The following is a 15,527-nucleotide window of genomic DNA, read 5'->3' on the forward strand; positions in this document are numbered from 1 at the left end:
CTTTCCACACTGGGACTTTTCTGTGTTGATTAGACACCTCTCTCTCTCTCTCTCTCTCTCTCTCTCTCTCTCTCTCTTTCCATATATATATATATATATATTATATATATAATTACTTATCAAATATTTTATATATATCTATCAAATATTATACATATTTATTATATATAAATCAAATTTATTTATCAACTATATTATAGATTTTTGAGAGAGAGAAGAAATCCAAGAACAAACCTTGGGGAATTCCCACAATAAAGGGGAAGGATATGTATTATGTGCCAGCAAAGGCATAATTTAGTAGTCAGACATTCCTCAGCAAAAGATTTTTCCAAGAACTGATGAGAAGTACCGTGTGTGTGTGTGTGTGTGTGTGTGTGTGTGTGTGTGTGTGTAAGAGGGATAAGATGGTTGCTGTCTACAAATGTTTAAGGTGCTTCCATAGTAAAAGAGGGATTCTCTATTGTATTTGTTGAATGTGAGTTCAAATTCCCTATCTGTCACTAACTAATCTTTTAGTGTCACTTTAAATAAATCATTCAACTTCTCTCCACAAATTTCCTCAAATGCAATATGACAGTGTTAGACTAGATAGCCACCAGAAGGCCCTTTCTTTCTAAAGTTCTTAGACTAGACTCCAGAGGGCAGAATTAGGATGGTATTTGCAAAGGCAGACTTAGGCACTTCCTAATCTTTAAAGTCAGCCATGGGAAGCATGGCGCTCCATTTAAATGGAAACCTTTGAAGAACAGCCATTTAAGATCTGCTTATCAGTTATGCTGTGGAGGGGATCCTTATTCCAATACAGGTTGGATTACAAGATCCAAGGAAACTTCCAACTCTGAGATTGTGTGTGTATGTGTGTGTGTGTGCACGTGTGTGTGTGGTGCTTGTAAAGCTGTAATTATTCCCTGCCTGACTTTGATCCTGTTTTAACCTAACAGTGGTCTCAATTTCCTTTTCTGTAAATTTGGGAGTTGGTCTCAAAGGTGTCACAACTCCCTATGGCTCAAGCCAGATTAAAACGTAATTGGGAGGGGGCAGCTAGGTGGTGCAGTAGATAGAGCACTGGCCCTGGAGTCAGGAGGACCTGAGTTCAAATATGACCTCAGACACTTAATAATTACCTAGCTATGTGGCCTTGAGCAAATCACTTAACCCCATTGCCTTGCAAAGAACTAATATATATATATATATATATATATATATATATATATATATACATACATATATATATATATAATTGCATATTGTTGAAAAAACAAATAAAGAAAAGTAACAAAACAAAACAAAAGGAGAGAGAGAGAAGTGCCATTCCTCAGGCTCGTTTTACAGAAGAGGTGAATGAAATTAAGTGACGTGCTGGGGGAGGGGGGGACTCGGCTTTTCCAGACCCCTAAATTCCGCGTTCCATCCGGCCTCTACGCCCCTTCCCTTCGCAAGAGGAGGAAGGATATCAATCGCAAAGCAGAAGCAGTGCCCTGTTCCGAGTTCCCCGGAGTGAATAAATCACGCGCTGCTCCGCAAGTTAGATAACACTGTAGAAGTTCTAAATCAAGCCGGAAGGAAGCTGCGACGGGTTCTTTTAAAACCCTACGTCACGTGCACCAGACGGAGACCGCTGATTGGGTGACAGCGGCACCGCCCCTTCGAGAGTCTTAGCTGATAGGTGGAGAATTAAAAAGTTAGGTTCCCGGACGCGGGAGCCGAGAGCGATGGCGACGCCCGCGGCGGCCCTTGTGGCCTGCCTGCTCGTGAGCCTGGCGGCGGGGGACGAGGCCCGCGAGGCGGCGGCCGTGCGAGGCCTGCTGGTGCGGCTGCTGGGCCCCCGGGCGGCCGCGGGCTTCTCCGTGTCGGTGCGGCGCTCCCTGGCGCCGGCCCCCGGCGCGGACACGTACCGCCTGAGCGGCGGCGGCGGCGGCGGCGAGCCGGTGCGGGTGGCCGGCTCCAGCGGCGTGGCGGCCGCGGCCGGGCTGCACCGCTACCTGCGCGACTTCTGCGGCTGCCACGTGGCCTGGTCCGGCGCGCAGCTCCGCCTGCCCGCGCCGCTGCCCGCGCTGCCCGCGCCGCTCACCGAGACCACGCCCAACAGGTCCGGGCCGGGGGGGGGGGGGGGGGGGGGGGGCGGCGGGCGGGGGGCGCCCGGGCCGCGGGCGGGGCCCGGGCTCACCCCCTCCTCCGCGCAGGTTCCGCTTCTACCAGAACGTGTGCACGCAGAGCTACTCCTTCGTGTGGTGGGGCTGGGAGCGCTGGGAGCGCGAGCTCGACTGGATGGCGCTGAACGGCATCAACCTGGCGCCGGCCGCGGGCGGGCAGGAGGCCGTGTGGCGGACGGTGGGTCGGGCCGGGCCGCCCGCCAGCCTCCTTAGCCTCTCTCCATCCTCCTCGCCCCCCCACCCGCCGGAACCCCCTTGGCGCGCTCGCGCGCTCTCTCTCTGTCTCCTTTTCTCCTTTTCTCCTTCCCTCCCTCCCTCTCTCCCTTTCTCTCTCTCATCCCCATCGGCCTTTCTCTTCTCCCCTCCCCCCTTGCTCCCTTCTCTGTTTGGAGACTGTCATTGTTTCCCGGCCCTGGGCCTCAGTTCGTTCCTTTAAAAGATGAAGGGCTGCACTAATCGACCCCTTTCAGCTTGTCACTCGTGAGCCCTCACTTGACCCCACTGTCGCCTTACTTGCTATCCAGATCTATGCTGGGAGGGACCAAGTGAGAGGCATTCCGCTATATTTAGAAAAGGGCTAGACTAAGAGTCAGGAGATTCCCCACCAGACCCAGGCCTCAGTTTTTTTCCTCAGTCAAATGGGGATATTAATACCTGTCTTCATCTCATGGAACTATGAGGATGACATGAATCTGTATTGAGATGGCTTCATCAACTGACGAGGGTTCTTATTATCTCTTTTCTCCCCAGGTGTACTTGACTTTGGGCCTGAATGAGACCGAAATAGATGAGTACTTTACTGGCCCAGCCTTCCTGGCATGGGGGCGAATGGGCAACCTGCACACCTGGGGTGGTCCCCTACCCCCCTCCTGGCACCTTAAGCAATCTACCCTGCAGGTATTGGGGCAGTGGAGAGGAGGCTTCTCTAGGCTGAGTGAAGAGGTTGCTGATGATCCTGACCCTGCTGTCCCTCCTTTTCCCTTCCCAGTACCAGATACTGGAGAGGATGAGATCTTTTGGGATGAAGGCAGTGCTTCCTGCATTTGCTGGACATATCCCCAAGGCATTTACTAGGTGAGTTTACTAAGGGAGAACAAAGCAGGACCATAGATAACAATCTCTATATAATTCAAAGTTCCTATCTGGTTGAGGTAGTAAAAAAAAAACCATGTTAAATCTGACAGCAAAAGCCCTGAGTTTGAATCCTACTCACCTGTGACACTTTAGGCAAGTGTCTTAATCTTTCCACCCCCCATTTCCCCTTCTATATAATCAAGAGGCTAGACTAAACATCCTGTGTCCCTTCAAACTCCAGATTCATAATCTTACAAATTCAGGAGGCATGACATTCCACTGCCTTTCTCTAGAAAAAGGGTAAAGTGTTAGAAAAGAAAGGGAAACCTATATTTGGGTCCCAGATCAGACACTTATTAGAAACTTTAAGCAAGTCATAAGTCACAAGTCACTTCCTCTCTATGAGCATTCATTTTGTGTAATCTGTAAAATGGTGGAAAGTAAGACCTGTATTGTTTCCAGCAATGTTCATAGATTTTTAACTGGAAGGAACTTAGAGTTCATTTTCTCCAGCTTGAGACCTTCCTTGATCCCACCATGATGGCCTGGTATCTGCCTCTTATATTTGTACCTGAATGTAAGTGCCTTGTTCCTCCTCTGATAGAATGTAAGCTCCTTATAGGCATGCATGTCTTTATATCTCACCATCTGTCACAGAATAGAAGCTAAAGAAATATTTGTTTCGTTGAACTGAAATTGCTGGACTAAGGAGTTGTATTTTGTCTGTGGTCATAGAAGGGGAAGTCACAAAATTGGGATTTGAACTTGATTCTTTTCTCTCTGAACCCAGCTTTCATTCTATTGCTTCACAGAATTGTTGTTTTAAAACAACACTTTACAAATGAGAGATTAAAATAATGTAAAGAAGCAGGAAAAATCCTTGTTCCAGGAGTTTGGAAGACTTAGATTTCAGTCTTGACTGCCATTAACAAGTTGTAACCTTGGAAAAAGTCATTTCCCTACTTTGGTCCTCTTCACTCATTTAGCCAATCAAATATTTATTTAGCAATTAAGTACTTACACTGTGCTGGACTAGATGGTGGGGATGCAAGTGCAAGGAATGAAACAATCCCTACTCAAGAAATGAACTTATGTTCTAAGGGGAAGACAACTAACATATAAGTCATCTCCCATAACTCTTGTGTAACATGATCAGATAGGTTTACATTATCATTAATCATGTTAATAACTCATTTATAAAGCAATTTAAGTTGGAAAAACTTAATTCACTATAGCACTCTCAAGAGAGGATAGTATGAATTTTATCACTACTAGATTATCAGTGAAGAAACTGAGTCTGAGAAAGGTTGAAAGTGACTTATCCAAGGTCACATTGCTAATAAATGGTAATAAAAACTGACACATTTAGAGCTTTTTAAGATTAGCAAAGCATGTTTCATCCATTATATATCGGGGCAGCTAGGTGGCGCAGTGGATAGAGCACCTGCCCTGGAGTCAGGAGTACCTGAGTTCAAATCTGGCATCCATTATATATCATTTGCCCCTTACAGCATCCCTCCCAGATTCTGTACTACAGTTATCATCACCATTTTAGAAAGAAAACTGATTGTGAGAAAAATTGTGACTGCCCAGGGCCACTTAACTGGTAATTGCCTGCAGCAGACTTTGAACTCCAACTCCAACCATCTTTCCCTTATACACATGAACCCTCTCAAGAAACTCTTTTGCAAGGCAATGGGGTTAAGTGACTTGCCCAAGGCCACACAGCTAGGCAATTATTAAATGTCTGAGACTGGATTTGAAATCAGGTACTCCTGACTCCAGGGCCAGTGCTCTATCCACTGTGCCACCTAGCTGCCCCTATACTCCTTACATTTGTTCTTCCCTACTTGCCTTCCAATAAATGTATCTAGCTAGGGGCAGCTAGGTGGCACAGTGGATAGAGCACTGGCCCTGGAGTCAGGAGGACCTGATTTCAAATCCAGCCTCAGACACTTAACAATTACCTAGCTGTCTGGCTGTGTGGCATTTGGGCAAGCCACTTAACCCCATTATTTGCCTTGCAAAAAAACCCCCCTCCAAATATATATATATCTAGCTATAAATTAGTGACCACATTAGAAAGTTATTTTATTAACAACAATATTGTTCCCAAAAAAATAACAATCACCTTACTTGAGGGTTCTTGCCCTAGGGTGCATGAAGTTGGGGAGTTTTTGTTTTAGCATTTTGATAATTGTGTTTATATAAAATTGGTTTCCTTTGTATCCATGTTTTACTTCATGCATTTAAAAATATTTTTCTGAGAATGGCTATACAGGCCAACCAAAGGAGAGGTCCATGTCACAAAAAGATTACAAACCCTTACTTTATTCTGATAGATAATTCCTGAAGGAGGAGACATTTTGATACAAAGACACAGAAGTGTGCTGATGTGTGGTGGTGTGAAAAGGGACAATCTGCTCCCTCTCACACAGTCTACTTCTTTCTCAAGAGGGTCACTTTGACCTCTGGTCAAATTTTCTTTTATTCAGTAGTATAATTCTGCCTCTCTGGTCTCTGCTATCACTTCTTTTCTCCATCATTCTTCCTCTACCATAATCTCTTCTTTCCCTTTCAGGGTATTCCCTCAGGCCAATGTCACCAAACTGGGCATGTGGGGGCATTTCAACTGTACTTACTCTTGCTCCTACCTCTTGGCCCCAGAAGACCCTTTGTTCCCAGTCGTTGGGAGCCTCTTCCTGAGGGAGCTGACTCAGAAGTTTGGCACTGACCACATCTATAGTGCTGATACCTTTAATGAAATGGAGCCCCCTTCCTCTGAACCAGCCTACCTGGCTGCTGCCACTGCCGCAGTCTATGAGGCCATGATTGCAGGTGAGGAGAGCAAGGTGTGCTGAGGGAGATGAACACAAAGGACTGAGAGGGATCTAACAAAAAAAAGACAGCGAACTGAGGGAAATTAACAATTACCTGAGGGAAAATAAGAGGTTTGGGGAGGGGCTGGTGGTCAGGAAGGTGGTTTGTGAGTATAATAGGCCTGTTAATGACTGTGACCCAATCTCAACTCAGATCCTTACTAGCTGAGTGACCCTGGGTAAGCCACTTACATCTTTTTGAGCCTCAGTTTCTTCATCTGCTGCCCTGGGTTACTGGGAGGACCAAATGAAATAATGTATGTCAAATGCTTTACAAAGCTGAGGATGTATTCTCTGTTCAAACCCTGATCCATAGTTCACAGATCCATTACAAAATGTCAGAATCACAATGGATTTGATGCTTTCTGCCTCCAATACTCATGTGTTGTTTGTATCACCTTGAGTAGATCACTTTAGCCCCTGGGAGGAGGCACAGTCTATTCATGTCTCAAATGCACAGCCTGGACTAAGCAGCCTCTGAAGTCTCTTCAACTCTTCCAATGACCCTTGCAATTTGAATATAAGGAGGTGACTGGCTCCAGCAGGCCCGGGAGTGACAGACCTCAGGCTGGAACTCAGTCTCCTGACTCCCTCTGCTACTCTCTGCCCTTCCTTTAGGATTGGAAATGTCATCATTGAAACTACTTTGCGGCCCCCCCCCCCCCCCCCCAATAGAAGTTCCCTGATGTTGTTCTCTCCACCCTCCATTATTCACTTAGGAAGAATTAGCCTCTCCTGCTCCTGGCTGCTTTTCTCCTGCCCACAAAACCTCCTCAGAAGCCCTGAGAACTTTCTTGTCTCTTCTCTTTTGTGGCTCACTGCCTGCAGTAAATGCCTCTGTTCACCTTCATCTCCAGTTATTTCTTAGTTGTCAGATCTGATGGTCTCTCTTCTACCCTCATCCTTCCTGACCCTTCTGCATCCTTTTCAACTGTCATGCCCTCTCTTCTCTGGGTTTGTCCTTGTTCTGGGTTTATGGGACACTGCTCTTCTGTGGTTCCCTCAACTGTCTGATTGTTTCCTCAGTCTTCTTTCCTGGAATTTGTCAAGTCACACCCAATAACCCTGAGTGTCCCACAGACCTCTATCCTGGACTTTCTTCTCTTCTTCCTCCATATTAATTTCACTTTGTGAGTTCATCGGCCCTGGTGGATTCTCCTCTCATCTGCTCTCTAGTGATCTCTAGATTCTCTTTGACCTTCAGTCTCACATGTTCAACTGTCTCTTTGATATCTCCAGCTTCCAAATAGTCTATAAATATCTTAAATTGCAACATGTCCAAAGCTGAATTCATTGTCTTTCCTTACCAAGTTACCCTGTCTTCCCAACTTACCTACCATCCTGGCCTTAAAATTTCAATGTAAACTTCTCACTTTCAAATGTCAGAATCCTGTCATTTTGTAACATATCTCATGTATGAGTTCATCACTCCTCTGACACTCCCACCACCCTGCTCCAGACCCTCTTTGCTTCATTCTTGGACAATTTCAGTAGCCTATTGGTCAGTCAACTAGATTTCCCCATCTTGCATCCGGCTGCCAGATTGATCTTTACATCCAAATCTGCCCATGTTAACCTCTCATTGAGTCCATGCCAGTCAGGCTTCCAGAATCAAATGTGTTTGATCTTGACATAACTTTCTTTGAAGTCTAATTATACCTCCCTTCATCCCATTGATTCTGTGATCCAGTGACATTTGATCTTGCTATTTCTTGAACAAAACCCTCCTTCTGCTGACTCTGCTGTCTTTCTTATCTGAAATCTTTCTCCTCACTGACTTTTCCTGTCTTCCAACTCACTTTCTCCTTTCAATGGGAAGCTCTCCTGAATTTCCTTCACACTAGTGCCTTCTTTCTGCTGATTATCTCAATATAGTTTGTCTGTCTTGTGTGTACACAGGTATTTGTATGTGGTCTCCCCTGTTGGGCTGTGAGCTTCTTGAGAACCAGGACTCTTTTTTTCCTTTCATTTGTATCTCTAATATTTAGCTCAGACCTTTGTAGATAGTAGGCACTTCATCAGTGACTGACGGGACAGAGATTCTAAGATTTTACCCTAGAGGTGGATAACATTAAAAACAAGTGTGTGTGGGGCGGCTAGGTGGCGTAGTGGATAAAGCACCGGCCTTGGAGTCAGGAGTACCTGGGTTCAAATCCGGTCTCAGACACTTAATAATTACCTAGCTGTATGGCCTTGGGCAAGCCACTTAATCCCGTTTGCCTTGCAAAAAAACCTAAAAAAAAACAACCAAAAAAAAAGACAAGTGTGTGTTGTGTGTGTTGGTCCAGTGTAGACTGGGTCCAGAGGGTCCAGGGTCAGGGATTGTGATGCTGTGACTTCTTTTCTAGACTTGGGGTCCTCAAGTCCCCTTTGGGAGTGACCCAGAAGTTTTCCTCCTCTCATTCTTTATCCCTTCTTTCATTCTTTATTTCTACAGTGGACATTGATGCTGTGTGGCTTCTTCAGGCCTGGCTTTTTCAACACCAGCCAGACTTCTGGAAACCGCCTCAGGTGAAGGCTGTGCTGAAGGCTGTACCCATTGGCCGCCTTCTTGTCCTGGACCTCCATGCTGAATCCCAACCTGTTTATTCCTTCACTGACTCCTTCTATGGGCAGCCATTCATATGGTGTATGCTGCACAATTTTGGGGGAAACCATGGGCTTTTTGGAGCATTGGATGCTGTCAACAGGGGACCATCAGATGCCCGTCTCTTTCCCAATTCCACCTTTGTGGGTACAGGCATGGTCCCAGAAGGCATCAATCAGAATGAAGTAGTTTATGCCTTGATGGCTGAGCTGGGCTGGCAGAAGGACCCCTTGCCTGACCTAGGGGCTTGGATAGCAGGCTTTGCAGCCCAGCGCTATGGGACTCCCCATTCTCATGCAGAAGCTGCCTGGAGGCTGCTGCTTCAAAGTGTCTACAACTGTTCTGGTGATTTGTGTACTGGCCACAACCGCAGCCCGCTGGTGAAGCGACCATCCCTTCATCTGGACTTGTCTGTCTGGTATAACCGGAGTGATGTGTTTGAGGCCTGGAGGTTGTTACTGGAAGCTGCCCCAGTTTTGGCATCCAGCTCTGCCTTCCGCTATGACTTGCTGGATGTCACGAGGCAGGTAGCCCAGGAGTTGGTGAGCCTGTATTATGGGGAGCTCAGGACAGCCTTTGAGACAGGAAATATGTTGGCTCTGCTCACTTCGGGTGGCCTGCTGGTCTTTGACCTACTGCCCTCCCTGGATGAGCTGCTGGCCAGTGATGAGCGGTTCCTGCTAGGTAGCTGGCTCCAGCAGGCCCGGGAGATGGCGGTCAGTGAGGCTGAGGCCTGGCAGTATGAGCAGAATGCTCTCTACCAGCTGACCCTGTGGGGGCCCACAGGGAACATCCTTGACTATGCCAACAAGCAACTGGCAGGACTGGTGACTGGTTACTATGCTCCCCGTTGGAAGCTCTTTGTGGAACTGCTGGTGAAGAGCCTGGCTGAGGGCACCCCCTTTTACCAGAGCCAGTTTGAGAATGAAGCCTTGCTGTTGGGGCAGAATTTTGTATTGGGGAGGAAGAAGTTCCCCACCCAACCTCAGGGTGACACTGTGGATTTAGTCAAGACATTTTTCCTCAAGTATTACCCAAGGTTTCAAGCAGGAGCTATGTGATACCACCTCTCTTACTTGAACCATTTGGGACTTCCAGTATCTCCTTGTACTTTTAAACTCCCTCCTAGAATTCTGTCAGTGGCCTCACTTGAGAGGCCTGGGAGGGATAGGTTATAGGATCATGGAGAGTTCTTGGAGATAGTCTCTCTTCACCACTTGGCTGTGACTGGTCCCTAGAGTCAGGAACTAGAAGAGACCCTTTTGCTGTGGTGAGGGAAGAGGAGTGAAGGTATAGGATAGAAAGTGTGTCAAATGAATTGAGAGTAATGGCGGGGCTATCCCATGCCATTCTCTCCTTGACTCCAGAAATGGATATCAAACCATTGTTTTTCATCTCATTCAATCAATTAATCAATATTTCAGCATGTATATCTAGGCCTGTCCTTTGAGGAACCAAGAGCAATGGGTATAGATAGAATAATAGTGAATGTGACCGGTAAAGTCGATCTAGTCCCTCCCTTCCACCCACCCTTAAGAATAGATTTGATTTCTTATTTGCCTCCGTTTCCCACCCTGCTTTCAGAGGTGATAACTTTTCCTGTGATGCCTGTCAGTAAATTAGGCTTGGGGAAAGTATGAAGGAAGGGACAGTGAAAAATTTCCTGCCTTGAGATAAGGAAGCACTCTTGGGACTTCAAGGGCTGGGCCTGCCTTTGCACCTTCTCTCTGGCTTTAGTTCTTTGCCTCTCTGATCACTCCATCCATCTACAACTTTATATCTTCCTGATCTCTCTTCTATGGAACAGAAGGTAGTTATGATCCCATTCTGTTCCTCTAGAATTGGTTTACCATTGGTGATGTGCTAGTCTACTGATCCTTCAAAGTGGGGAAGAGAGCAAAGACCAAAGATGAGCTGTGGAGGGTGGGGGACAGGAGTCCCTGCTTGGAGCTGAGGAGAAAAGGAAATTGATTTCTAAATCCAGGTCGTCCACCTCACCTGGACCTACAGGAGATAAATTCTGACACTGATCAGGCCTGAACATCAGGACAACTAGCCTTCAACTGTTCTCTTCCTCTAAGGCAGTTTACTGACTAGCAGATATAAGAATCTAGCTGTGCTTCTGCCACTTTTGAGAGTCCAGTGAAGAACCAGGATACTTTTGTGCATTCCTCTCTCTGGAAGTTTTGTCCCAGCTCTCTTAAAGTTTATATGTGTCAGGGCAACTAAGTGGTGCAGTGGATAGAGTTCAGATGTGGTCTCAGACACTTAATAATTACCTGTGGGACCTTGGGCAAGTCAGTTAACCCCATTGCCTTGCAAAAACAACAAAAAAAGATGTCTGTTTTGCTCTACTACTGAAAAATGCTTAAAACATAAGATTCATAGCTCTTTACAATTAAATACTTTAAAAACATGAAACAACCTGTGATGTACACTACTCTTCAAATAAATGTGCAGAGATTTGACTTTCCCCATTATCTGTGCTGTCTATGTCATTCACAATCCTGGGTCTCCTGGTTACCCTGGGCCCTCTTAGTCTTTTTAGCTGCAGCATCCTCTTAGAGTTTTCTCCTAGCCATGATATATCTTCTTTCAAGCTTTGATGGCTACCAGTGGGCAGCCAGCAATGACATTGGGAACTCCTTTTTCCTTGAACTTAGGAAGTATCTATATTTTTAGGATCTCTTTTTCAGTCACCTGTACTCAGGTGCTGGAGGAATTTGATTGGTGGAGAGGGGTGGAAGAAATTATCTTTGCTGTTTAGAAGTCTTTAAAGAAAGGAAGAGATAGGGGCGGCTAGGTGGCGCAGTGGATAGAGCACCAGCCTTGTCAGGAGTACCTGAGTTCAAATGTGGCCTCAGACACTTAATAATTACCTAGCTGTGTGGCCTTGGGCATACTGTTTCACACTAGTTAGAAAACAAGAAACTAATCTTTGTTACTGTGAAACATGTTCTCTAGTCAAGAGAGGAAGCACTTGACCATTCTCAGGTTAGAATACTTGGCCAGTGTGTGATAGTCACTGCTACTTTACATTCACATTTAATTGAACTTGAGCTTCTTTGTTAGCCTACTCTTGCTGTAAGAAAGACCCATGTGCTTTTCTGACCATACATTTCCCGTGTGATATCCTAATGAGGTAATGAATTTTATTGGAGCCAGAAAAAGAAAGGTTGATCAAGTAGGTAGGTATCCAGCCTTCCTTGCTCCCTAGGTTTTCACAATTTCTTTTAATAAAATAAAAATTTATTTTTTTCCCACTCATCTTCTATAGGAGGGGAAAAAAAACAAAAAATATAGTCAAGCATTCCCAAATGAATGAATGAATGAATGAATGGAGTAAAAAGCATCAGTGGGAAGAAAGCATGTTAAGTGCTTGGAATACAAATGGAAAAGTAACAGTTCCTTCACATCCTTTTGGCTCTATGAGTGACGTCTAAAAAATGTGTTTTAGTCTTAGCACTGTTTTGTTATGGGGTGGGTACCACACACATTTTTCATCATTATCCTCTGGAATCCCATTAAACCATTTCATTCACCATCTCCACTTCAAGGGATCCTGAGTTTGAGATGTTGGGTAGATTCCCTTATGGAGGATTTATTAGAGGACTGGGACAAAAATTTCACAGAATGAGGTTAAAGAAAGATTTGGGGGGAGGCTAGGTGGCGCAGTGGATAAAGCACCAGCCCTGGAGTCAGGAGTACCTGAGTTCAAATCCGATCTCAGACATTTAATAATTACCTAGCTGTGTGGCCTTGGGCAAGCCACTTAACCCCATTTGCCTTGCAAAAACCTAAAAAAAAAAACAAGAAAGATTTGGGATCGAGTTTTAGGACAGGTTTAATCCCAAAACTCGGGGTCCCGGAGTTTATAAACATTAATTATTGACTGAAGTGAGTAGAACTGAGACCTTATTGGCCTAACTGAACATGAGAGGTGAGGGTTATATATATTCCAAGTCTCGGAGCTCTTTATGCAGACAAAGGGAACCGACGGTGAAGCCGATCTGGAGGCCCCTCAGGAAGGAGGTGGGTCGTGTGCCCAGAGGTCGGACCGTCCAGTGCAAAGCCCGCTGGCCGTCTGGGGGTGTGGCGGGGAGGGCGGGAGAGGGCCGGGGACCCGGTTTCCCTCCCTTGCCTTTTGATCCTCATTTTGTTGTCGCGTCATGCCCTCCCTCGTTTCCGTGAGAGGGACTGAGGGGGGTTGCCTGCTGCCCGGCCATGCCCAGTGTCGCGCATCGGCCCGCCCTGGCCGAGGGCCCTGCCCCGGCGGGGCGGGAGTATGCGGGGGTCTGCCAGACGGGCCCCTTCGCACGCGGCTCCATCCTTCCCCCCCCTCATCCAGCACCTGGCAGGGCCAGGGGGCCGGGATGGGTGGGGTGGGGGCGGGGACGAAGGGAGGAGGGAGCCGCACTAGGGGCATTTAAAGTGCCTCTGACGTCACGATTTGCCAGGAACTCAGCTGAGTTTTGAGCAGTCCATTCCCGTCATCTTCCCTCCCTCCCTCCGGGGCTTACGTCGCCTGGGCCCGAGCTGCTCCGGCTGCTCCGGCGGGAGGGGCAGCGCCACCTAGGGAACAGCCCGCACGGGGGCGTCCCCCATACGTCACTTATTCTGCATAATTTATCCGGGAAGCGTTTGCTCTTTGGCTCCCAAGGCGGGGTTCCGGAAGCATGATTAGCGGCTCTTGGATTCTGACTGGCCGAGGAGGCTGGGGCCTTCATGAATTATGCATTAGGGGCGGGTCTTCCCCGGCTGGGATCCTAGTGGTGATTGGCCGGGCGTGCTGTTACTCAGCCGTTTCCGGAGCAGCGGCGGCGGCGGCGGCGGCGGAGGAGGAGTGTGTTTCGACGTTTAGCTGGGAAGGGACCCCGGGAGCCCGATCCCCCGCCAGGAGACGCACCCCCCCACATCCGGGTTCCGCCGCCTCCAGCTCCGGGGCTCCGCTGACGGTCGAGCCCAGGCAGCTCCGGAGCCACCCGGCCGCCCGCACGGCCTGAAGGGACTCTCCACTCGGCCCGCGCCTCGGGCCATTCCAGCAGCCGGGCCTCGGGGCCTGTCACAGGCCGCAGCTCCCGGACCAGGTGAGGGGCGGGGCTCCCTTCTCGCTTTCTGCTTCCCCCCCACTCCGGCCCTCCTGGGGAGACAGGCCTCTCACCTCCCCGCCCCTCCTCGGGGGAGATGGTCCTATCTCGCCGCCTCCTCCCACCCCTCCCGGGGGGAATAAGGGCCCCCTCCTGCATTGCTCCTTCCCTGCACCCTCCTTGGGAATGGGGTGCTCACCCCTCCTTCCCTTCACCTCCTCCCTCCGTTCATTCCTCCCTCTTCCATCTCCCTCCTCCCACCCTCCTGGGGAGATAATCCTCCCTCCTCTCCTGCCTTCCCCCTCTTCCTGTCCCTCCTAGACAGTTCTTTCTCCTCCCATTCTCCTTCCTCCCCTCCCTTCCCCAGGTCTCCTTCCCTTCTGCTGAGGGAAAAGAGTCTTCTTTCTCTCTCCTGTGAAGGAAGGGTCCCCTCTTAAAGATGCTTTCCCATCATTCTTCTAACATTCTCCTGGGGAAAGAGTGGGGTCCCCCCATTATTTGCTGTCCTCCAAGAGGGGAGAGAGCTTCCTCTTCTCTCCTTCAAGGAAAATACACTTCCTCATCACTCTTCTTAAAAGAGATTTCTGTGCAATCAATCATAAAATATTTATTTAATGCCTAATATTTGCTAGACACAGTGCAAAATGATTTTCCCCTTCAAGAAAAAACTATTCTTTCTCTCCTTCCGCTTCTCTTCTTTCTCCATTTCCTTTCCCCATTCTTCATGGGAAGACAGTCCTACCTCCTCCCCTTCAAGAAAGGATAGGGTATTCCCCCCCCCTTACCTATTCTTCTTTAACTTCTTCCATCATTCTTTTAGTGAAGGCACTTCTTCCCTTCCAACGGCATTCTTACTTATTTACCCCTCTTCAAGGGAATTATCAGAGAAATGTTTGGGAATCTAGAGTTGAGAGGTGACTTCTATGGTCATACTTTTTTGTTTCTGTCCTATATAGGCATTGATGTTGCCTAAGATCCAGGTGGGATTGAGGAATGATTTGATACCCTGGGTAGGTTTTATGGGAATTAGAGCTAGAAAGAACCTTAAAAATTATCTACTCCATCTCCAGGATTTGACAGACAAAGTAGCTGAGGAGCAGAGAGGTTAAATGCCTTCCCTAGAATCATGTAGGTAATAAAAACCAGAGTCAGTATTTGACCTTGGGTGCCTTAATTTTCTTGTGTGTTGATTTAAAGAGCCAGACCAAGTGAGAAATCAGTGTGATGTTTCAGAAAGAGGGCTCGACTTTGAGTTAGGAAAGACAGGTTCAAATACTGGTTTTGACATTGAGTATCTGTGTGACCAGACAATCTTTGAATCTCAATTTCCTCATCCATGAAATGGTCAGAATACATTAACTTCACAGTGTATAGTGAAGATAGTCTTTATCTCTAATTTCCTAAATCTTATAATCTTACTTTTTGGCAAGAATGTTTAAAATCATTGGATATCAAATTTCTTCCCTTCCCCAGGGTAATTTGGGTGAACATAAATGGCTTTTCAGAGATTCTTCCTAAATTCCTCCCCCTCTTTCTGGCTGGTTAATAGCTAGATATCATATCCAAGCAAATACCTCTGCTTTAGAGAAATGTAATACTTCCCTTGCGTGCTTTCCTCCTGCTGTTTGTTGTTCATTTAAAAAAAAATACACCTGATAAAGGACAGAAAATAAATAATTGAACCATTGCGTTTATTGGATTGTGGTGTTGCTTAATTGTACAGGTCAGAGTGAAGTAATAATGAGTG

The 15,527-nt window shown here is 47.1% G+C and overlaps 2 protein-coding genes across 4 annotated transcripts in view; both read left to right on the forward strand.

The window, feature by feature from the left end:
• The first annotated feature begins 1,674 nt into the window (after positions 1-1,674).
• NAGLU (N-acetyl-alpha-glucosaminidase) lies at positions 1,675-11,173 on the forward strand. Its single transcript, XM_074223880.1, has 6 exons — positions 1,675-2,089; positions 2,184-2,331; positions 2,904-3,050; positions 3,142-3,227; positions 5,809-6,065; positions 8,544-11,173. The coding sequence occupies exons 1-6, from the start codon at positions 1,713-1,715 to the stop codon at positions 9,752-9,754; spliced, it is 2,226 nt and encodes a 741-aa protein (XP_074079981.1). The 5' UTR covers positions 1,675-1,712; the 3' UTR covers positions 9,755-11,173.
• Positions 11,174-13,552: 2,379 nt separating this feature from the next.
• The window catches only part of STAT3 (signal transducer and activator of transcription 3), a 60,298-nt gene continuing 58,323 nt past the window's right edge, over positions 13,553-15,527 (forward strand). For 2 of the 3 annotated variants that reach the window (XM_074223877.1, XM_074223878.1), the window contains exon 1: positions 13,555-13,780. The gene's annotated coding sequence lies outside the window, so the exon portion shown is untranslated. Of the gene's footprint in view, positions 13,781-15,527 lie in introns of all 3 variants that reach the window. The other variant, XM_074223879.1, reaches the window with a different exon arrangement.

This window comes from Macrotis lagotis, chromosome 2 (genome assembly GCF_037893015.1).
Source record: "Macrotis lagotis isolate mMagLag1 chromosome 2, bilby.v1.9.chrom.fasta, whole genome shotgun sequence".
Lineage (NCBI taxonomy): Eukaryota > Metazoa > Chordata > Mammalia > Peramelemorphia > Peramelidae > Macrotis > Macrotis lagotis.